The 21,368-nt window shown below is 44.8% G+C and overlaps 1 protein-coding gene across 5 annotated transcripts in view; it reads right to left on the reverse strand.

Annotated features, from left to right (window-relative positions):
- Positions 1 to 8,451: 8,451 nt before the first annotated feature.
- The window catches only part of SEC31A (SEC31 homolog A (S. cerevisiae)), a 46,600-nt gene continuing 33,683 nt past the window's right edge, over positions 8,452 to 21,368 (reverse strand). For 2 of the 5 annotated variants that reach the window (XM_009887550.1, XM_009887548.1), the window contains 6 exons: positions 20,833 to 21,144; positions 15,757 to 15,812; positions 13,312 to 13,584; positions 12,790 to 12,909; positions 10,171 to 10,242; positions 8,592 to 9,194 (listed from right to left, as the gene is read on the reverse strand). In XM_009887550.1, the coding sequence (XP_009885852.1) occupies positions 9,015 to 9,194; positions 10,171 to 10,242; positions 12,790 to 12,909; positions 13,312 to 13,584; positions 15,757 to 15,812; positions 20,833 to 21,144 (1,013 nt within the window). In that variant the 3' untranslated portion in view covers positions 8,592 to 9,014. Of the gene's footprint in view, positions 9,195 to 10,170; positions 10,243 to 12,789; positions 12,910 to 13,311; positions 13,585 to 15,756; positions 15,813 to 20,787; positions 21,145 to 21,368 lie in introns of all 5 variants that reach the window. The other 3 variants (XM_009887547.1, XM_009887549.1, XM_009887551.1) reach the window with 3 other exon arrangements.

A 21,368-nucleotide genomic window follows, 5' to 3' on the forward strand; every position in this document is an offset into this window, starting at 1 on the left:
TGGAAGCGTGCCAATCTCCGCCTGTCTGGAGTAAGGCTTCAACTCATGCCTAGAGAGGAGTGTCTGAGGCGTGGTCAGCTTTGGAGGCACGTAAATTCTTACCAGGAGGTGTGTTTTTATATTACAATGACATTATAATGAGGAAAGTTCAATTGAGGTTCAAAATGTCTTCATCAGTGCTGGCACAGCCAGTGCCATCCATCTTCTTCAACAGCAGCTATGTGGTTTCCTTCGCTTTGCTGCTTCAGTAAAATAGTTTTGTACCAGGTAACGACACTGTACCTTTGTACCATGGTAATGACACTGCTCGTACCCCAGTCCTTTCTCCAAGGTTTCCAAGTCTGATAACAGCCAGCTCAGCAAGCAACTGCAAACTGATGTCAAGACGTTAGTCCAGGTTTTGGGGGCTAGTCACTGATGACAATGTTGAGACAATACTGGTCTTCAGATCGACTCTTAAAGTTCAGGGAGTGCTGATGCTTAGGGTGACACTGTCAGGTATCTTCTGTGAAGGAAAAAGCCTCATGCCTCATTCTGGCAAAGCTGGTCACATGCAGAGAAAGCTTGTCAAGTGCAGCAGCAAAACTGGAAGAAGGACATCATCCTGTATCCAGCCCACCCGGGACCAGAGGGGTCCCTACTGCTCATGGAGTTGCTGGTCCCGGTGAAGGAGCAGATGAAACCCAAGCCAGACCAAAGGCACCTCTTTGAGAGTGTCATTGCAGAGTGTCATTCCTCATGAGCGGAGCCCATCATTATTCCCCTAACCCCAGAAATCACCACTCGGGCAGCAGTGCTTCAGTGACAGGATCAGCTTTTGTCCCAGGATCACTGGGCTGTGGGCAGCAGCACATTTTGGGATGTGAGGCTGTGAAAACATCTCCTCTCTTTTAAAAAGCTACCTGACTATGTAGATCATGATGTCACAGAGATCTGGACTGCCGGGCTAAGATCTTGCTTGTACCCAGAGATGCAAAGAAAAGATTTTGTAAATCTGAGTCATATTTCTCTTGGTAAAAAATAGTATTGGAAAACATTCAGTGAGCCGGAATCACCTAGAGAATAAACCTGAGGAGCTGCAACCAAACCATCAACAAACGCAAAAGGAAATTTTCTCAGTAAACAGTCCAGGGTTCATATTTTTAGAAGTGAAGGATGTGCAAGTCTGAAAAAAAAATGCCTGAGTGTAGTTTAGAAATCTGGAAACTGCTTGGTTTTGTCTGCTGCACTTAATGGCAAAGGTGCAGTGACGGCAGAAATGACACCAGTGACTGCTGGAAATGAGGACTCAAGGCAGTGTTTGGAGAGAAAGGTCACAGCCTACCTCTCCTCTGTACGTCTTGCCTTTGTTGGCAATCCTGTCTGGACTTTCTGCTGTCAGGTGTGTCTGTCTGCTCACTGAGTTTGGCCTCCTCTGCTGCAATAATAACTTTTCTTTGCAGGTGAAAGAGGCACCTGACATTTAGCTGTGGTCCAGGTGACCTGTAGGTAGCACTCAGTGCTGTCTTATGAGCTAACTAACTTCAAATGAGTCTCAGTCTGTTGTCTGTTTCTGCACAGATCTTGCTCAAATCTCACTGATGGGCGAGAGGACTGGTCTACGGGCTCAAATCTGCCTGCAGGCAGCATGCAAGTGTGTGATTCCCCCTGGGACAGAGCGTGCCTTTCTGAAACTGGCAGAAATGCTGCACTAGGTTGCTTAACAGATGGGCACAGCCTTCAAGTATTGCTTCAGCGCACACTGCAATTGAACGCACATCCTCTTGTAGCCTCACCAGTGAGAGAGGGCTCATCCATCATCTGCACTGAGGTGAGATATGCTGCCCATAACATGAATCTGTAAATATCTCACTGGCAAATTCTTGCTGCTGATGGGGACGGGCATCTCTGTGCCACGAAGACGCTTCTGTCTTGCTGGTAGGAAGGAGATTACAGGCTATTCTCTGCCAAAACAACTGTGTGTCAGATAAGCAACGCAAGAACAAAGGACAAAGACCTCTTGTGGGGCTTCCTATTCCAGTTGAAAGCATTGTGGACTTGCAGGGATCCAGTGCTGCTGCTGGAGTTAGGTGCTGCCTCACAGAGAAAGTGTGTTTTTATTTCTCACTTTGCAGAGGGTATCACAGGGGGATCCACTTGAACCTGCGACCAGCCTCTCCCTGTTGTGCTGTGCTCTGCATGGCAGTACACGGGCAGGCAGCAGCAGCAGCTGTCAGGGTGATGCCTATCTCACTCAAAAGCCTTAATGACAAATAATATGAGACCTAGAGGCTCTTTGCCTTCCTGAGGTGAGTTAGTCTGAGACAGTACTCTCAAGCTGAGGCTGCAAAGGGCTCAGAAGGCTTTGTGATGTTTTAGACAGTTTTACAATTTTTTAATATCACAAAGGTGTAAGAAACATAGCAAAAACTGAGCTCTAACATTGCATAGCTCCAGAATTTACTTGTCCTTCCATAGTTATTTGACCTGAAAGCATTACCCCTCTCAGCTTTCAGAAGGCTGCACAAAGGAGTTCAGAGGGATGCTCTTGCCAGAGTTCAAGAGCGGTGTGGCAGGGGGAGGCAGGCAGACACCAGCTCACCTCCACCTCAGATGGCTTCTGACACAGCACTGGCCTCCACTCCTGATGGGTGATTGCTAGGGACGTGGGCCTGGCCCCAGGGGAGACCAGCTTTATAAGTGATACTGGTACAAAGCAGATTAGTCTTCTGTTCTAATTAGTTACTAACTACACTTCCTGAGGTGAGTGAATCAGCAGAGAGTATATAATTAAACCCAAAATTGTTTTTGATATATTTTAAACATTCTTCTAGAATTCTCCACCTGGAAGAAAGAAAGAGGGCAGCGACGATGAAAGGTAGCAAAGGTTCATGAGAACACAGTGAGTATCATTTTAATGCTCATGCTGCCTGCTACCATCACATTTCAGTGCAGAGATATTTAAAATGTTGACAAGAGTGGCCTTTTTTTTCTTTTTTCTTGCCATGAAAAATGAAGTAACGACCCCAAAGCATTGTTCAAAGGAATGCCTTAAGTGGTAAAGAAGGAAACAAAGGCTAAAATATCAGAGGGACAAGAGATACGTGCTCAGTGTTTACGTATTGAAGCGCTTCTCGTGTACACGGCAAAGAAGGTGAGCAACAAATTCCCCCAAAGTCTCCCCTGTGCTGTCCAGGCAGGCACACGTGAGGTCAGCTGCAGTTGCCTTTTTAGGGTGCTCCTCAATAAATCCTCTCTTAATTGGACTCTCTTCTGGCTAACTTGCAGCTCTAAAGCTCATAGGAATTTTAATCGGTTTAGCCTCTTTTGAGTGAGAGTTGCGTTAAATTTATGCATACATCCTGCCTGACCATTTGGTGATGTATCTGTCTGATCTGCAGGACCAGCAGAGGAAACATGGCAATGACCAACTCAGCATACAGCGAGTCAAGGCTGGGAGATTACCCTGAGCTTCCCCATTTAAGATTGGACACGTTGAAACTGTTCCCGGTATCAGTACGTTATTTATTACACTCCTCAGTTATACTCTGAGAGGGGCCTTGGCTCTTGTTCAAGGCTCAGTGACTCAGCTCAGCAACAGGCACCCCAGTGGGATGCTCAGCATCCCCTGCAGGGAGGGCAGAATCAGTCAGTGGAAGATGTTTGGCCATATAAGCCTGTTTTTCCCTTTAGCTTTGAGCCATGCCTGGCTCTGTACATGCTGCCCTGTCTTTGCAATGGATGCTTAATGCAGCTCAGAACAGTGAACCCTTATGGGTGCAGAGCCATGTGGGATTGCAGATATGGTGGGGAGGGCAGGGGAGGGAAATACCTGACACAGGGACTCCTTTTTTCCCCTTCTCAGGTATAACAGAATCTCCAGCCAGGCTAATGACACAGTGGGGTTTGTGCTGCTGAAGCAAAGGACCAGCATGGTGGTAAGGGTGAGGATGAAGCTGAGGGGAGCCTGCAGGACTCTGGGGAGTGGTGCCACTGCTATGCATGCTGTCTCTGCCATGCTCCCCAAAACATGCCCCCTCCCATCTAAGTTTTTTGGGGAAACAGCTATGGCAGCAAGACCCCCTCCCGTCTCTCTCAATAGCCCAGTCAGTCTAGCATACGCTCCCTTCTGGGCAGAGAAAACACAGTTACTAAACAGTAAACCCACATTCCCAATCTGTATGTTAGGGAACTATGTTATCTGAAAGGCACAACACAGAACAAATCTGATGTAAACATTGCACAGGCTAGAAATGCTGCAGTGATTAAAAGACAAACTCCAACACTCATGTTTAAATCCATTACAGAGCTTTACAGGCAGAAAAAGGTTTTCACTCGAGTTACTTAGACATCTGCCCATAGTCAGCCTGCTCTGTAGTACTGCCCCTGTTACATCCCCACCTATTTGCCTTGGCAGCAGGAGAGAACTGTGTTAGTGCTGCCCTTTCCTACAAACTCTCGTACTGGTGCTTTTGCCTGGATGGCAATAGCTGAAGTAATAGCTATTCCTCCTTGTGTCAGCTGCTGCTGGACAACACCCACGCTGCTGCAGATTACATCTTTGAATTTCCTTGCATCTCTTTTTCTTATAATTCTGCAGCCTTGGGGGGGCCGCAAAGAAGAATAGCTTTGTTGATGTTAATGCCGTGGTATAAATCTCTTCTCACTCAGTGAGATCAAAATTAGGCTATTTTGGGGCCAGATTCCTTTACCAGTGGAAACTGGCAGGGCTTCATGGCCTTCTGTAAATGAAGATGGCCATTTATGTTTATAACATCAGATGGGTGGCTCATTGCTTGGCATTCCTTGAAGATATGAACAGATGGCAGCATAACTGATTAACTATTATTATTCATCTCAGATGCTCGCAGGAGAGAAGTAGCAGATTTTCGCATCCACTCTTGTTATGTAATTGAGCAGTACAGATTTCTGGTCCTGAGCTCCTGAGGACAGCTGAGGCGGAGGACAGCTTTCCTGTTAGTGAGGAGAGTGAGATTATTCTGTTGGTAACGTACAGTGTCCAGGCTGGTGGTGCAACATCGCAGTACCCAAAGATACTATCACTTCAAAAAAATCCAGTGTTTGTCTCTGATCTGGTGGTCTCATTTTTGACCACTTCAATTTCCAGACCAAGCTTACTCATGGCCAGCTCATACCACATTTGTTCTTTTCGTAACACTGCTCTTTAGTTCCAATCAACCTGATTCCCTTGTGCTCTTCGCTAGGTGAAGCAAAGTTTAGTCTTTTCCCGTTAAACAAACTCTTCAGTCCCTGACATCTGCATGCCCCACCGAGTCCCTTCTCACTTGGCATCCTCTTTTACATGAATGGAAGTTTCACGAAGGCTTGTGCAATGCCATTAAGCATTCCTTGGCTTTTACAAAGCCCCATCACACTGAGGAGCTGTTCTCAGCTAATCCTCTTGGATCCCACTGCTTCTTATTCCCAATTTACGAGTCTCTAATTTGTAGTAATGCTTTTGCCCACTACCCTGCACATTGCACCTACTGGTGTGCACCCCACTTCTGCGACCACTGTCAGTCTCCCCAGTTGTTACTGCCAGAAACAGCCAGCTTCACAAACTGCGGAGCATCTGTGTGTCCTTCACAAGTGCCACTCCTGCTTCTTGTCCAAAACCACTCAGTAAGAGCATATGCAAGACCAGCTTCTGAATTCCCCTTTGAGTCTTCACACAGCACCTCCCATCCGCCAGTTTGGTCCTGAAGTAGAGATTCTCTTTTGCTTTCCTTTCCTTGCCAAGCAGTCTACCACTGAAATATCAGGCCAGCCCAGCACACCTGCTTTTCACCCTACTTTTTTTTTTTTTATTATTTATTTTATTCCTGTTTACTGTTGAATGTGTTATTTCTTTTAAAATTTGCTCTTTCCCACCTTGAATTAAGACACAAGGGTCTGTGTTTCTCTGGCCAGACTGTGACAATTTGCTTTGAGAGAGGCATCAATACTGAAATTCTGTGCGGCAGTCCTTTCCACATGTGCAGAGTTCCCGGGGTACCAAGCTGTTCCAATTCTGCTTTTGCTCCAGATAGCAACATTTCTGCTTCTATGCAGTGCCTTCCTGCCTGCTTTCCATTTTTGGTGCTCCAGCATTTCATTCCAAGCTTGCAGAAAGCAGTCCTGGGGAGGAATGGTGGAGTACACCAAGTTGTTAACATTCTCACCTGCATCAGGAGATGCTGCAAAATATTTACTAGATAATTTGGTCCCAGCAGTCAGGAGTGGGACTGGTAACCTGAATGTTTCTCCCACTGAAGTAAACTACCATTTCCTTATTACCAGTTTCTGGCAGCATTAACATACTTCACATTTTTTATGTGATTCAGCCAATATCAGAGCCTGCTGGGCAAGGAGTAAGGGCACAGATCATAGAATCATAGAATGGTTTAGGGTGGAAAGGACCTTAAAGATCATCGAGTCCCAACCTCCCTGCCATGGGCAGGGACACCTCCAACTAGACCAGGTTGGCCAATGCCACGTCCAGCCTGGCCTTGAACACCTCCAGGGATGGGGCCTCAACAACCTCTCTGGGCACCCTGTTCCAGGTTGCCTTACGACCCTCAAAGTGAAAAATGTCTTCCTAATGTTTAATCTAAACCTGCCCTCTTCCAGTTTAAAGCCATTCCCCCTCGTCCTGTCACTACATGCCCTAGTAAAAAGTCCTTCCCCAGCTCTCCCATAGGCCCCCTTTAGGTACTGGAAGGCCGCAATAAGATCTCCCCGGAGCCTTCTCTTCTCCAGGCTGAACAGCCCCAGCTCGCTCAGCCTCTCCTCATAGGAGAGGTGCTCTAGCCCTCGGATCATCCTCATGGCTCTCCTCTGGACATGCTCAAGCAGGTCCATGTCTTTGTTATGCTGAGGACTCCAGAGCTGGATGCAGTACTCCAGGTGGGGTCTCATAAGAGTGGAGTAGAGGGGCAGGATCACCTCCCTTGGCCTGCTGGCCACAGTTCTGGATAAAGATGAATAAAGGATACCTGCAAACCTTCCGAATGTCAGGAGCAGAATGCAATCTACTTATAACACTGCTTAGAAACCTGTAACCTAGATCAAGGGGAAGAAAATTACTTAAATTGTTTTTTAAACTCCTGAAAAAAAGCAACTCCAAATTGATGCTTGTAGTTTACTAATTATAAAAGCTTATGAGGTCAGAAAATGCTGGAAAGGAAATAAAATTAAGCTCAATTTGCCAGAGGAATGGAATTATTTTGCCTGACAAATCTGTAATTCTTAATCAGTTTACATCACAGAAGTGACCAATGATTTGCATTGTTATTTACAATATTCTCCTCTACTCTGCCCTGGTGAGGCTGCATCTGGAGTATTTTATCCAGTTCTAGGCTCCCCAGTTCAAGACAGACAGGGAACTGCCGGAAAGGGTCCAGCAAAGGGCTACAAAGATGATTAAGGGATTAGAACATCTCTCTTATGAGGAAAGACTGAGGGACTTGGGTCTCTTTACTCCAGAGAAGACTGAGGGGGGAATCTTATTAATGCTTATAAATACTTAAAGGGAGTGTGCCGGGGGATAGGAAGAGTCTTTTTTCAGTGGTGCCCAGTGACAGAGGACAAGAGGTAACAGGCACGAACTTGAACATAGCAAATTCCATCTTAACATAAAGATGAACTTCTTTACTTTGAGGGTGGCAGAGCACTGGAACAGGCTGTCCAGAGAGGTTGTGGAGTCTCCAACTCTGGAGACATTCAAAACCTGCTTGGACACTGTCCTGTGCAACTTGCTGTAGGTAACCTTGCTCAGGCAGGGGGGTTAGACTAGATGATCTCCAAAGGTCCCTTCCAACCCTGACCATTCTGTGATATTTCTTGCAGTATGCATTGCCAAATGTACATTCCACAGGCACCAATATTTTAGGTAGTTTTCAGGCAAAACTGCCTTTTTTTTTTTATAAAAAAAAAAAAGACCTGGACATTTCTTGCAACTGCTGTTTTTCCTAGACATACTTGCTATTCATGGCATACTGTTTCAAATGTAAAGCTTAAAGCCAGCTCCAACTGTGCCACAGGAAACAACCGCATGTTGTGAAACTCGCCCAACCCAATTCGTTAATGGCCAGCAGAAGCATGCTTGCAGTTTCAGAGCACAGCATGCCCTGGCAGTAGTAAGCAGTGCAGCAGAGGCAGCAATCTCCAGGTTCAGGGGACTGCAAGAAACAATTTGCACCTTGTTTACACACTAAATATCTGTGTCTCTGTATGGGCTTAGCCCACTCTGCATTATTTCTGCTCTTAGCTTTTAAAAATACACACAGATCTGTTCAGAATCCTTGCTAAACCTTTCCTTGAAACATAAATCTCAGTATAAATGTTAATCAGACCTTTCAGTGATGAGCATGGAGAAAAAAAAAATCTCCTCACGCCTAGTACACAATAGAAAGCCACTCCACTATACTCCAGGTTCAAAAAAATCTCAAAGTTGCACTTCATAAAGACACATTTTAATAAATTAGTATTTATTCAAAATATCACATTAGCCTTTATTTTGCTCATTTGCCCCTGTGCAAAATTAAGCTTTAACATGTAAGTTGTAATAACAGAATGGCAAGCAGCTTCACAAAATGAAAGACCAAATACACTTATAATACGATCAGACTCTTTAATCTGGTGGATAAGGAACAGCGGGGTGGAAGGGAATAATCTGGTTTAGGGTCTGATATACAACCTATTTTGTTGTTTTAACACATATATCTGTTATTAAAAGCCACTGTTTAGCAGTATAACATGCATCTAAAAATTGACAATATGGAGCATCATCCATTAAATATACTATTTGTAGACAAGAATCATTAGGGATGGGAAAAGGATTAAAATAAAAGAAAAGCACCAGGCCTCTACAGCCCTCCTAGAAAGATTTTGCAGGGAGAGTGTAATGCCATTTGTCAGCGCTCTACTGCAACATGCCGTAAGGACTAGCATTTGGTCCATTTCCTGCATGTTTGCTGTAGAAATGCACTTCTTTGGAAAAGCAACCGTCAAGGCTTTGCAAATGCAAGGTTACTTCAGACACCCAGCTTATTGGCCTGGGTGAGGACAACTTTCAGAACAGGCATGAAAGCAGAGGTCTCGCTGAAGTTGCTGGTGCTGACTATGTGTGTGTGGATGTTCAGTCCTTCCTGATAGTTGCGCATTTCGATACTCTTCACAATGTTGTGCAAACCGCTAATGATGGTTGGAGAGAGCTGAAAGGAAGCCAAGCAAGGCAGGTCAACAGAAAAAAAACAGCACATACAGTAACACTAGAAAAACATAAATTGTGCACGAGTGTAACATTTGGTCCTCAGAAAGGTGCAGCAATTAGTTCCTTTGTTTAAAGATCGCCACCTTCAGAGCTGCACCATACTAGAAACAGTCACTGGGAAGTCTTAACAGCAGACTTCAACCAGAACATACCTTCTCTGCACTACTGCAAAGCCCTGCAAGGCTTCACTGTGAACCGCTGGATGCAGTTCCTAGAGGTGAGAGACCTGATGTGACAGACTGTGGCACACGAAAAACCTACTGAGCTTTTGTGCTTTTAGGGTTAAGTTAATTGCTCAGCAAAGATGGCCTGACAATGACAGAATTAGACCACTCTAATCCTAAAATACTAAAAAAATGTAAGACCAGTCCTTTATTCTGTCATAGACCTCTTAGAAGGCTTTGGAAAAATTACCAGATCTTCAAAAGTACTTGCACATCTGCCTTCCAGTGAAGTCAGTGAACCTCCAACATCTAAATCTTCTGGGTTTTTTTTCCTGATCCCAGGCTGCGTGTCTCTCACTTCCTGCTGGGAGCAGGGGAACTTGCTGTGTTGGCTCATTTTGTCAGCAGCTGGGGACAGGAACCCTCCTGATGCATTCACCCAGTGCCTACTGCAAGAAGCTCTGCTCTCTGGCTCAGTGCAATCCCTGCACACCACCATAAAACTCATGACATAACCCCAAAACACTGTAAAGTCTGCACAGGCACATGGGGCCAAACACTCTATAGGTAGAGTTTCTGGGAAATGCATACAAACATACAATAAAGGGATTTGAAGCATGCTTTCAAAGCAAGGACAAGCACCTGCTACATACTGCAGAAGGGTCCACACCACCGATGAAGTTCTTGGCCATACCTGCAATATTGGGGGGGGCGGGGCAGGGGAGAAAGAAAAAAAAGTAGAACAGAACTTACTGTCTGTTCCCTAAGTTTGTCATACAGAAACTCCAGGCGTTTATTTGCATCATCTAGTTTCCTCTTGGTTTGCTGCAAGAGAAATAAATACATTAATACACAATGATTTTAAGAATGGCATAGCGATTCGATATCATTGCAAAGAGGTCCACATGGCATATGAAATTCCTTTCTCAACAACATTTTCCTAACACATTGTTTGAATTCTTTGCTCCATACTTTTCTCCCCTGATTTTGCTAGGAACCATCATGTGACATGACTGTAGTCGTCCACATGTAACTGCTCTAGTTAGCTACAGAGAATAGTAAACTGTAGAGTGCATCCCAAAAGCAAAGGTCCTTTGCAAAACCGACCAGTGTAGTTGATATGGAAAGTGACAGAATTTCAAGTTGCAGCCCAAGTTTGTTTTGGGTTTTTTCTTTTCTTTCTTTTTTTTTTTTTTTTTAAATGGTTCAATGGCAAAGCATAGTGATAGCTGGATAAAGCTATTACTGGAATCGAGTATCCAACAACTTTAGTGAGCGCTTAAGGGCACATGCAGTCACTGAAGTCTAAGTATGTACAACTCAATCATCCTAGTTTTGTTTTTCATTATGTGGTTAATAAAACCAGGAGTTTGTTTGTAAGTTTTTACTGTCAACAGAAAGACTAACAGCCTAACCCAAACTGTCCTTACAGGTCCTTTGTGCTTCCATGATTTTATATAGAGTAAACCACCCATTGATGTGTCTGGAATTAATTTGCTACCAAAGGCTCTAAAAATAACCACAGTATACTCCACCTGGAATGCCACAGCAGCTGCTGGAGAAATGCATTTTTATCCACTTTTTTTTTTTTTTTTAAACAAACAGCCACAGAAATTGAAGATTTTAATCCAGAATATTAAACCAGTAATAAAGTATCAAGGTTACAATTACAGAAGCACAAAGAAGGTGGTGGTCAACAGAAATAGCATCAGTGTACAAAAGTAATGGAACCTCCTCCTAAATCATTGCGCACATCAATCCATGTTCACTCAATATAGTGGCATTTCCCCTGGCAACTGGAAAAGTTTCCCTAGATTAAATAATTGCCCAGAGAGAAAATAACAAAGCCTATGGGAATGCTCTAGCTCAGTAAAGGCAGACTGGTGGCTGCCTGCTGTGCTAGAAATTAGGGAAAGCTGTTTGGATGGCAAAGGGCATAAATGAGAACACAGCATGTGGATCTCGGGACATGTTTGGAAAACCCCTCAGCCGTAGTTATGTTGTCAAGGAACTGAGACAAGTAAGGAAAAAGTACCTAGGAGGAACAGGTAAGAAACTGGCTACTTCTTTTGGACTGGCTATCTCCCTCAGATATGTGACTTGAGAATATTTGTTTCAAAACCTGTGAAATCAGCATACATGCTATTTTCATTTTGCAGATAGCCAACTAGGGCAAAGAAGAATAAATTGCATTTAGTAAACAACAGGACATCTCTCCAGACAAAGGAAATTAGGTAGAAGTAGTACAAACTGGTTGTTCTCCTCACTCTTTGCATCCTGTTCCTACTTTCCCTGTTGGAATGTAATAACTGAGTAGTGTCCGCATTTGACAATAACTGATATGCACAGTCAGGGTGGGGTGTCTCAGCACTACATGCTGGAAACACTTACTCTGCCTAAGAAAATCAGACAGACTTAACAAGAAGCAAGCAAAACGTGTTGGCAGAGCAGAAAAGCAATCCCTGGGTGCAGGTGTGAACTGAATGCCTTTTTTGTGTCTGGGAGAGGGAGCACTCAAGAGATAGAAAAGGTCAAAGGGTCTGTGCAGTATATCACTTCTATCCTTGCAGTCTACAGCCTAACCTTTAAAGAGAGGATTTTTAGCAATCAAATTCTACTGAACTGTATGAGGTATGTCCAAAGAAAGGTCTATGGCCTTGAAAAGCTTCTGTAAAGGAGTGCGTGGGTGGGTCCACCCTGAAACTGCTGGGCTGAGACCCACAGGGGAAAGAAGTACATACATGTAAACATCAAGTCTAAACTACAGAATCAGCTGAAATTGTACAGTGGGCATGAGTGACACTAAACACCCAATGTACTCCCATTGCCACAGAGCTCAGCTCCCAGTCACCGTAACAGGAGTGTGAGTCTGTGCTGCTGACCAAGCACATTCAGTGCACAGAGCTCTATGCACACCACCAGCCTGTGTTTCATCATCCCCCTTTCAGCATGCAGCAGGTACGCATCAGTCAGCATCTGGGCTTTGGGGTAGTGTGTTATTTACTGACCACTGGAAATAAATGAGAAGCTTTGAGACAGATGGCTCATTTAAAAAGTACTGACTGCCACAGGAAATGTTTTTCCTATCCAATCCTATTAATCCCCTGCCCATAAACAGCACCATCATGCTCTGCACATGCTGAGGGCTGTAAGGACCACAGTCTGAGTGCTAGGGCAGCTGGGCCGTGCTCTGGCCCCGGATTGCCACATCCTACGTGCATATGGCTTTTCTACACATTGCTTGTGGCTGCTTGAAGCAGCCTCTAGAAGGAAAAAGCTATCTCAGGAGAGGATGTGATGGCTAGCTGTGCTGCATGTACCAGCACATTCACGCAAAGACAGGGGTACTCTGGGAATACCACAGAGACCTACCGGATCAGAGGCAGACAGCAGGCACCTCTGGATAAGAGCTTCAAACGTAGTCTTCAGAATAAGGTGCTCCTCAGGGATGGGCTTCTTGGTAATCTTCTCTGTTGGCAGTGCCTGCACATGCTGAGAAACAGAGAGCAGGTGAAGCTTTTCCAGGTCACTGCGACCACATGTTGTTTTCAATTAAACCAAGTGGCATTATTAGCCAGCTTGGGACAACTCCTATTTCTTCCCTGTGGGTGTGTGGAGGTGACATTGTCAGCATCTACTGTCGCTCCCTCTGGAGAGCTGTGAAGTTGCAGAAGGAAGCTGCTTGTTGGTCCATACTGACTAGAGTATTAACTGCAAAGAGGTAGTGTCTAGGTGGAGATTACAGTAGCAAAATACCAGCACGGTGCAAAGCTAGTCACTAAAAACTCTGCAGTACACTTCAGAGGTACAAGAAATGCCTGGCCAGTAGGATCCCTGCCTGCAAGACTCTGCTGATGTACAAACCAAAACCATGCAATGCTGGGGCTATGTTACCTGGATGGCATTGCCGATTGGGGCCCCAGGGGCTCCCTCCGTGCTGGGTTTGGAAACAGTGGGTGGCACGACGCATGGCCCCAGGGGCTGGGAAGCAGGTGGGTAGCCACTCTGCAGCACTGGCTGTCCTGCAGGGAGGTGCAGAGGCTGGAAGCTGGGTGCACCCAGGGGTGCTGCTGGAGCTGGAGGCTGCTGAATCTGAGACTGTGGATCCGCCAGCGGGTTCATGATGGGGGAGGTGATGGGAACCGGGGGCAGGAAGTTATCAGGGACCTGAGGAAAAAGCAAACAGTGCATTTATGCTGTCGTGGCTGCTGCAGGCAGACCACAACACCCAGCTCTTACAGACTTCCCAACACGCAGCAAAGTGGTCTTGCCAAGCAGAGCGCTGAGCCCTCAGGATATAGAAATAACAGTGGCAGGCAATACAAGGTTTCACTCTGGCTAAACAAACCCATTCCTCTGGCTGCAGCTGCACAGTAAGAAGTGCCCTGGGGCAGTAATAACCTCCAGCGCTTCCAGTCCTGTGCGCTCTGCCTGCCCTCCTGCCCACAAAATGCTGGAGCAGTCTGCCCAGCTTGCCCCTGGCTACAAGAGCTGAGTACAGCCACCTCACATCAGAGCCACTCTCCATCTCCTGAGGGCACAAAACAGCGGTTTGGCAGACCAGCACTAACAGAAGAGTTGCACCAATGAAAACTAACCCACACCTACATCTAGTCTTACTATTGGGTCATTACATTTAGATTTTTGTGTCTCACTTTCAAGGGCGCATTTTTTGTCTGTGCAGTACATAGGTCACAGCTAGCAACATGCATCAATAAAGCTTCTGAAACCCTTTCAAGCTTCTGGCAAACAGGTTTGTGCTAAGACAGATTATGAGCGCATTTCAGATTCATCCCTAAGCATCTGCCAGTCTCTACACAGGGCTATTTCAGAAACATTTGGTAGAGGGAAGAAACAACAAAATGAGCTGCTGGCCTCTGCTATGCATCACACAGGAATCCAAACAAAAGAGCGAGCTCCCATGGGAATATGCACATTTCTTTGAGCACACATGGAAAAAAGGAAAGATTACAGAACCCTGAATGAATGATGCCGGAATTAAGCTAGTGGTTTGGGACAGCAAGAAAAATATTCCAAATCCAGCACTGAAGTCAGTTATAAAAGCAATGAACCACAGCAATAAGCTTTTGAGTGGTGGATAAGTTCTTAATTAGGTAGAAAACAGTTGCAAATTACGCTGCAGCTTGAAATACCAGACAGTTGTTCTATTTTACAATAACCCATGCGTGAGTCATTTTATAATTCCCTAAACCACTGCCTCATGCAGTGGACATAAGGGAAACAAATATAGAAACATTTCTGACAGAGGTTTGTTAAATACTCAACAGGGAATGCGACAAACATGACTCTTCATTTAGAAGGGAGCCAACCCTTGAGCCCTAGCTATGACAGAAATTCTGGCTGTGACACACAGAGCAGTAGCAAAAAACCTCTTTGTAGAATGCTGCTTCTTGAGCTCTCAGGTCCAGCAGTTACTCTCACTGACAACTTTTCCTCCTTCTACTTAAGTGCCTGAAGCTCCAACTGGCAGCATGCCGGCTGCTGTGCAACAAATGTCCCAGCACCGGGGCAGTGAGGAGCACCCAAAGCACCCCCTATCCATCCTCCAAAAGCTTCTCAATCTTGAACTGCAGAGACCAAAACCCAAAGGGTAAGGGAGACTTCTGCCTTCACCTTTACCCAGACCTTATTCTTGCCTGATCCAACTTTTTTTTTTTTTTTTACTCCCCACACTTTACACACTCCAGACTGACTCTTGCTTCCCAAATGCACCAGCCTCAGTAAGCAGCAGATGACACTGACTGCTGTGGAGATATGCAAGACTACAGCAGCACCAGGGGATGAAAAGGCTCATTCTGCTCTGTGCCAAGTGTCCGCAGTTATTCTGTCCTACTGCAATCTAAATCCATTTTACAAAACTACATTGTCTCCATCACAAAAATTGTCTTACTCTCAGCAGATCTCTCAGGGTCAGACCCTTAATCAGGATAAATTGCTTTCAGCTCCAGCAAAGTCAGTAACCTATAACAATTTGCATGGCCTCATAATTTCATGTAAGTATCATCTCCTGCAAAACTCATCTGCTTTACTGAAGATGAAAACAGTCCAAGGTATTTTCTTCCCTCAAACCAGAATCAGTGTTATTAACCATCACAACTTTAGCAAAAAGCCAACATCTCTTTAGAGGCTTAAATATTTTGAGAGAGATAATGCATACTGGAGAGGCATAAAGGCCACTTCTGCTCACGAGCTGCAGCTTTTTGTTTGCTGCTAACCCTTCTTTTTCCTTCTGTCAACAAGTTTCTCAGGAGCAGTTTAAGTTACTGCTTTTCAAGCGGTCAGCACTCAATTGTGTCCAGATAGGACTTCCTAGAGTACCTTCTTCTTGGCAGCTCTGTTAAGGGCAGGAGGGTCATTCCAGCCGTTCTGAGGCCCTGGGACAGAAAGAAAACAGAGACTGTAAGTACCTCAGAGGAGAGCAGTGATGCCTTCTTGAGCTCAGCTGGGCCAGCTCCCTGCCACAGCTCTACTGGCAGGGGCTTGGCAGAGCCTGCCCTCACCTGCCTGCTCCTCTGCCTTTCACTGGGGGCCAGAACAGCTCCTGAATCAGCCAGAGCCTCCCAACACCCCAGCCATCAGACCCTTTCGGCTCTGCACCCACTGCACAGGTTTGGCATCTTGACTTAATTATTTTCAGGTTTGACAGAAGTTGATTAATTTTTTTTATCTTACTTATAATTAACTTTTTCTTCTCTTGCAGGAAAAAAAAATATTTTTGAGCAGATACATCCTTTGAAAAGGCAGGCAGTTGCCTACCATGCCCAAAATTGAGCTCTGCTACACAGACTGCATATGTGAAGACAGCTTCAGTTACCAGTGAAAGTCTATCCCATCTGTACCACATGAGAAGAAATGAGTACCCGTTTTGAATTTTTTTTCCACGATCACCATAACGTTATTATAAACATTAATCAGCAGCAGATATGTCAGAAACTATGGATAAATAAGAACACCATTAAGCTGCATCTATTTCCCAAGAGCTGCTGCGATTGTGTACTGTGATGGATTTATATGTGACAGTTAAGACACATTCCTCAGCAATCCCCAGTGTCACCCTGGAGACACAAGAGAGCCCCAAAACCAGGTTTCCCCTGCCAGCTACAGCATGTTTATGGTGCTTTGTGATCCAAAAAGCTGAGCAGAGCTCCACTTCGTTTAAAACTGGAAGAAAGACAGAGGATGTCTGAGCAGATTCACTCTGAGTCTGGGATGTTGTTCTGTACCAAACCTTCTGCTCTTCCAAGAAAGCACACTCCATGCAGCTGCATGATTTGTACACCAAAGCTCACGTTAGTGCATTAGAAATAGTTCCCCATCTCATCACAGAGCACATGTAATTGGGACCACAGCACTGTAACTCAGCATTACTGTGGCCTCACTGAGTAATCAGGATTTATTGCACAAAGCCACAAAAAGCGAACAAAACCAAATCCCTGCTCAATGGACTTTTTCACCACAGTGTTTTTCACTTAGCAGATGATGAATTCACCTTAGACAGCAGAGCTTAACATCACTGCAGAATTTGCTCAATTTATCTGAAATTTCATTTGCTCCTAAGCTTTTGTTAAACAAGTTCCACATCCAGAGCATATTAAAGGGGTAAGTGGAAAACAATTTAAAACCCCTTTCATGTCTGCTTTCTCTTTAACCAAAGGCAGTGCCATCTTCTGACAGCCATGTGCCCCAGGGGCTCCTCCGTTCCTCCCTATTCATAAAATCCCAGAGTATTTCTGATACATGAAGTCTAACTTCTGCAGTGCTGACAGTGGTAACGTGTTAAGAAAGTCTCCCAGACTGTTACTGCTGTTAATTTCCTTGAGTAATTTGCTTTAAAAAAGGAAAACCAGTATTTGTTTCTGTGGTTAAAAACTCCAGATATGTTGTTATTGGTTTTAATTAAGGAATTAAAAATTGATTTGATTAAAGTCTAATTGGCAAACAGCATCACACTTAATGTTCTCTGAAGAACATATGCATTATTGATGCCTGTTCAATTAATTTCATGTAGTGGCTGTAATTATTTTCAGGTTAGGTAGTACCTAGTTGACCTGCGAAGGGAGAGGCCTGGTCTTGAGTTGGTTGGCTTTCTGCAGATAAAATGCAAAGAGAACTAAAAAAAGACTTTCTTCAAAAGTAATAAAACAGTCTGTAATTTTTGATTAGCAATTTAGTTTCAATAATCACAAGAAGTCAGGTGAAAAAGCAATTAACCTAATTACAATGCCAGTTTAGAGACAAGTCATTTGTCCAAATCACCCTGTGGAATTGCTTTTGTCTGTCTTCCCTGAAAACAGGTCTGTTATTCTTCCCATGCAGTAAATCAGTGTTTCTAGTTGTTTCTAACAAATGTTGCAGAGTCCTGTCCCACTTTATCTCTTCTGGTGTTCTCATTTTCTATTCCTACCAGCCAGCGCAGCTGACAGACCATTACTCTTAGCAACAATCTTCTCACCATCATTTTACATTCCAGAAAGCTTTTCAGGAGATGCTTAAAGCACTTGACTTCAAGGTGGACATCAAGTACTTTCAAATCTTATATCTTTCAAATATTACTTAAATCAAGGTGCGCTCTCAACTGCATCCAGGCCAGGGAAAAAAAAAAAAAAAAAAAAAAAAGGTATGTTCACACAGCAGCTTTACACTCCTGTGAAAAGACATGTTGCCTGCTCAGACTAAGCAACCAATCCAAATGGCAAAACACGTCAATACACCCTTTGCCATTTCAAAGAGAAAAGGAATTTCAGGGTGAGGTAACTCCTGTCCCTGGGGTTGGTCTCATGCACTTATAATTCTGGTGCAAACCCTTCCCTTAGCTCAGAATTGCTCTATCACAATTTCAAACAAGATTCAAGACTCTGAAAATGAAAGCAAATTCAAAGATCTATCACAAAAAGTGAGATAGGTTGAAAATGAAATTAAATGTGGACTTTCCTTGCTTAATGGAGCTCCAAGCACAGCTTAACATACTGATGTTATATACATTTGCAAAAACCAGTAGATATTTATAGAACTGTTTCTTTTTCAACTGCATCTTTAAATCCAAGCCAGTTCAAAGGTCAGTTGCTTTTCAAGACTTCAAATTTGAGATCTCTTTTCCTTCTGTCCTTACCCCCAGCTTTAAATGAATCATATTTGCAAAGTGATACATGGTCTTTCCAGATTAGATCATCACCACACATAAAAGCACATCACTTCAAAGTCAAGATCAGCATCAGTATACACTCTGCACTGGAACATTCACAGCTACAGGCAAGATCTACTTCTGGCTGCACATTTCTGTGGTTCTTTGGGATCTCATGCCAATGTGTACTTCACTAAACAATGCAGCTACTCTAGAAAATGTTGGTGGTTAAGCATATTAAGCATGTACACTGTCATTCCTGCAAGGTTTTTTCCTTCTTGTTTATATGTTTTTTTGAAAGGTGTAATCTAAAAATCAGAAGAGGACCGAGTGCACTCTTCAGATACCTCTTATCTTTTTTTCCCCTAGTTCTCCAGCTGCGGGCACCAGTTGTGTGCCAGCAGCCCCCACCCGAGCCACCTGGTCTCGGCAGCTCACCATGCCCTGAAATCTACCTCTGCATAGGTGACATAGGCAAGATGTGTTAAGACTACTGTCTATGTTGATTACTTAATTTTACAAATTGACTAGTGTTTTCATTAACGTCCCTCATTTCTATTGTACAGAGTACAGAGCTTCACCTGCTCTAAGCACGCCACATGGACTATGTCACCTCACTGTTAAAGCAGGAAACTTAGCAAGTGACAGATCTGAAGTGCCTGCCAGCAATGCAGATAGAGTAGTAAAATGGATAAAAAGGAACGATTTTCTTGTTCCTTGCATTTATGTGCAGATGCAGAAGCTATGTTCTCTGCATTATAAAGTGCTGCTTCACATACCAGGCCTAGAACCTTATCCAACACCTCTTCTTCTGTCCAATTAATAATTCCTCTTTCTTAGAGATACAAGCTTGACATGTCCTGTAACATGGGGTTAGGAGAGGTCACAGTACAGCACCTCTAAGAACAGAGAGGACACAGAATCTGGCTGCAGGATGGAGGGAAAAAGGCCTCTGCTCCCCTTGCAACTCTGGCAGCTGCCCTACACCGGTCCTCTCTATTATTTGACAGAGCAAAAGACCATTTCTCCCCAAAATATGAGTGTGTGTGTGAAGGCAATGCTATGACAGGTGTGGGCTCCTAGCCTCACAGATGCCAGGAGCAATAGGCAATAGGCCAATCTCATAGGCAATATGCCTTTTCTGCACTGCATCACACCTAACTTTTTTAAAAGGAGGGAGTCACAGTGGGGTCCTTAGGGCCTGTCAGCAGAGTCACCATCCCTGGAACATCCCTTCAAATCCTGGCTAATATTCCCTCTGCTCCCTTCTTCCCAGCTCCAGTCCTTGACTCTCCAGCTGGACCACCTGGATGTGAAGTATGTTTATGGCCAGGTTTAGAAAAGGACTGCTCATACTTCCTGTGGTCTGACATATACAAAGCTGTTGTTTCACAGGCTGCTAAGTGAAGAGACAGGTTTGTTATCACAAGCGAGTCACTGTCCCACAGCAAACAGTTACATCCAGGCAGTCACAAGGAGACATTGTGCCCCACCTCAGTGTGTGCTCTCTCACTGTGCATGCTCAAACATGCTCTTATGTGTCAGCCACACACGCATGCTTTTGATTAACATTCAGGAAAGAGACATGTAAAAGCATTTCTAAATCACTTCTGATTATCTTTTAAGGTATTCACAGCTACAGTAAATCTCATCACACTAAGTGGTTTGGAAAAAAATAATGGAAGTGAGCCACAGGAAAAGCTGTTTGAATATGCTGCCAATCCTGGGCTTGAAAAGCTGGTCACAAATCATGGACGCAGAGACAAATTACATTTGCAAAATTTTTCTGTGAGGGGAATTGGGATCATCTCCTCTGCAGTGATCAGGAAAACTTGCTCATTTTTCTCCAGCCACATAGCAGGTTTTGACACCACCCTTACAAGGTTAAAACTGTGCCACCATCCATCCACAGTATACGACAGGCTCATAACAAGACAATGCTGCAGCACCCTGTCTTGGGCAGGACAAAAGCTCTGTGTTTGTAGCAAGGTCTGACTTGCAAAAGACAGGCAACTGCTCACACTGCTCAGCAAGCACTCACTGCAGCAACATAGCTGTATCATTGCCAGATGCACAGGGAAGATGACGTGTTTTAGAAATGCTTTGAATTGATCCCTAAGCACAAGCAAACTTTGTACATTCACAAGGAAAAGGTGCACATTTAACTGAGTAACAAAGCAAACAACCCACCCCACCCCCGCCTGCCCCCTCCATGTCCAAGCGCAGACCTGTTCTCTGGGATGCAGGAAGGCCACTGGTTGCAGGCAGAGTACCTGTTGGTCCAGTAGGTAATGCATAAGCCACGGAAGTTGCTGGAGGTCCTGGCCTGCCATGCTGAAAGGACGTGCCAGAAGGAGGAAGAGGGAAGGAAGAGACGGGATTCAGGCTTGTTGGGGAGGGTTGAGGCTGGCCAGGGTACAGTGGGGAGGGCGTGGAGTGGGCAGGGGCAGAGGGCAGGTAGGTAGGGGTGGTGTTAAGGGCAGGGTTGGGGTAAGAGGCTGAAGCAGGGACAGTGACAGGCTGCTGAGGATGATAGAGAGCTGGTCCCCCTGTTCCACAAGAATACTGCTGTGTGGCCTGATATGCTACAAACAGGGAGAAAAGACATTCAGTCAGTGAGTTCATAACAGAGGAGCAGGTTTCATCTGCCTCTGCTTCCTTCTCTGACTCGCCTCTCTTCCTGCCCCTTCCCCCTCAAACTACTTACCTGCCCAGCCAAATCCTAGCTCCCACAACTCTGCCTGTGCTTGCAGGACTGCTCAAAACCTCAGTCTACCACTGGGAGCAGGGAGCCAGAAAAAAGACTGCC

The sequence above is a fragment of the Charadrius vociferus genome, unplaced genomic scaffold (assembly GCF_000708025.1).
Source record: "Charadrius vociferus isolate BGI_N301 unplaced genomic scaffold, ASM70802v2 scaffold896, whole genome shotgun sequence".
Classification (NCBI taxonomy): domain Eukaryota; kingdom Metazoa; phylum Chordata; class Aves; order Charadriiformes; family Charadriidae; genus Charadrius; species Charadrius vociferus.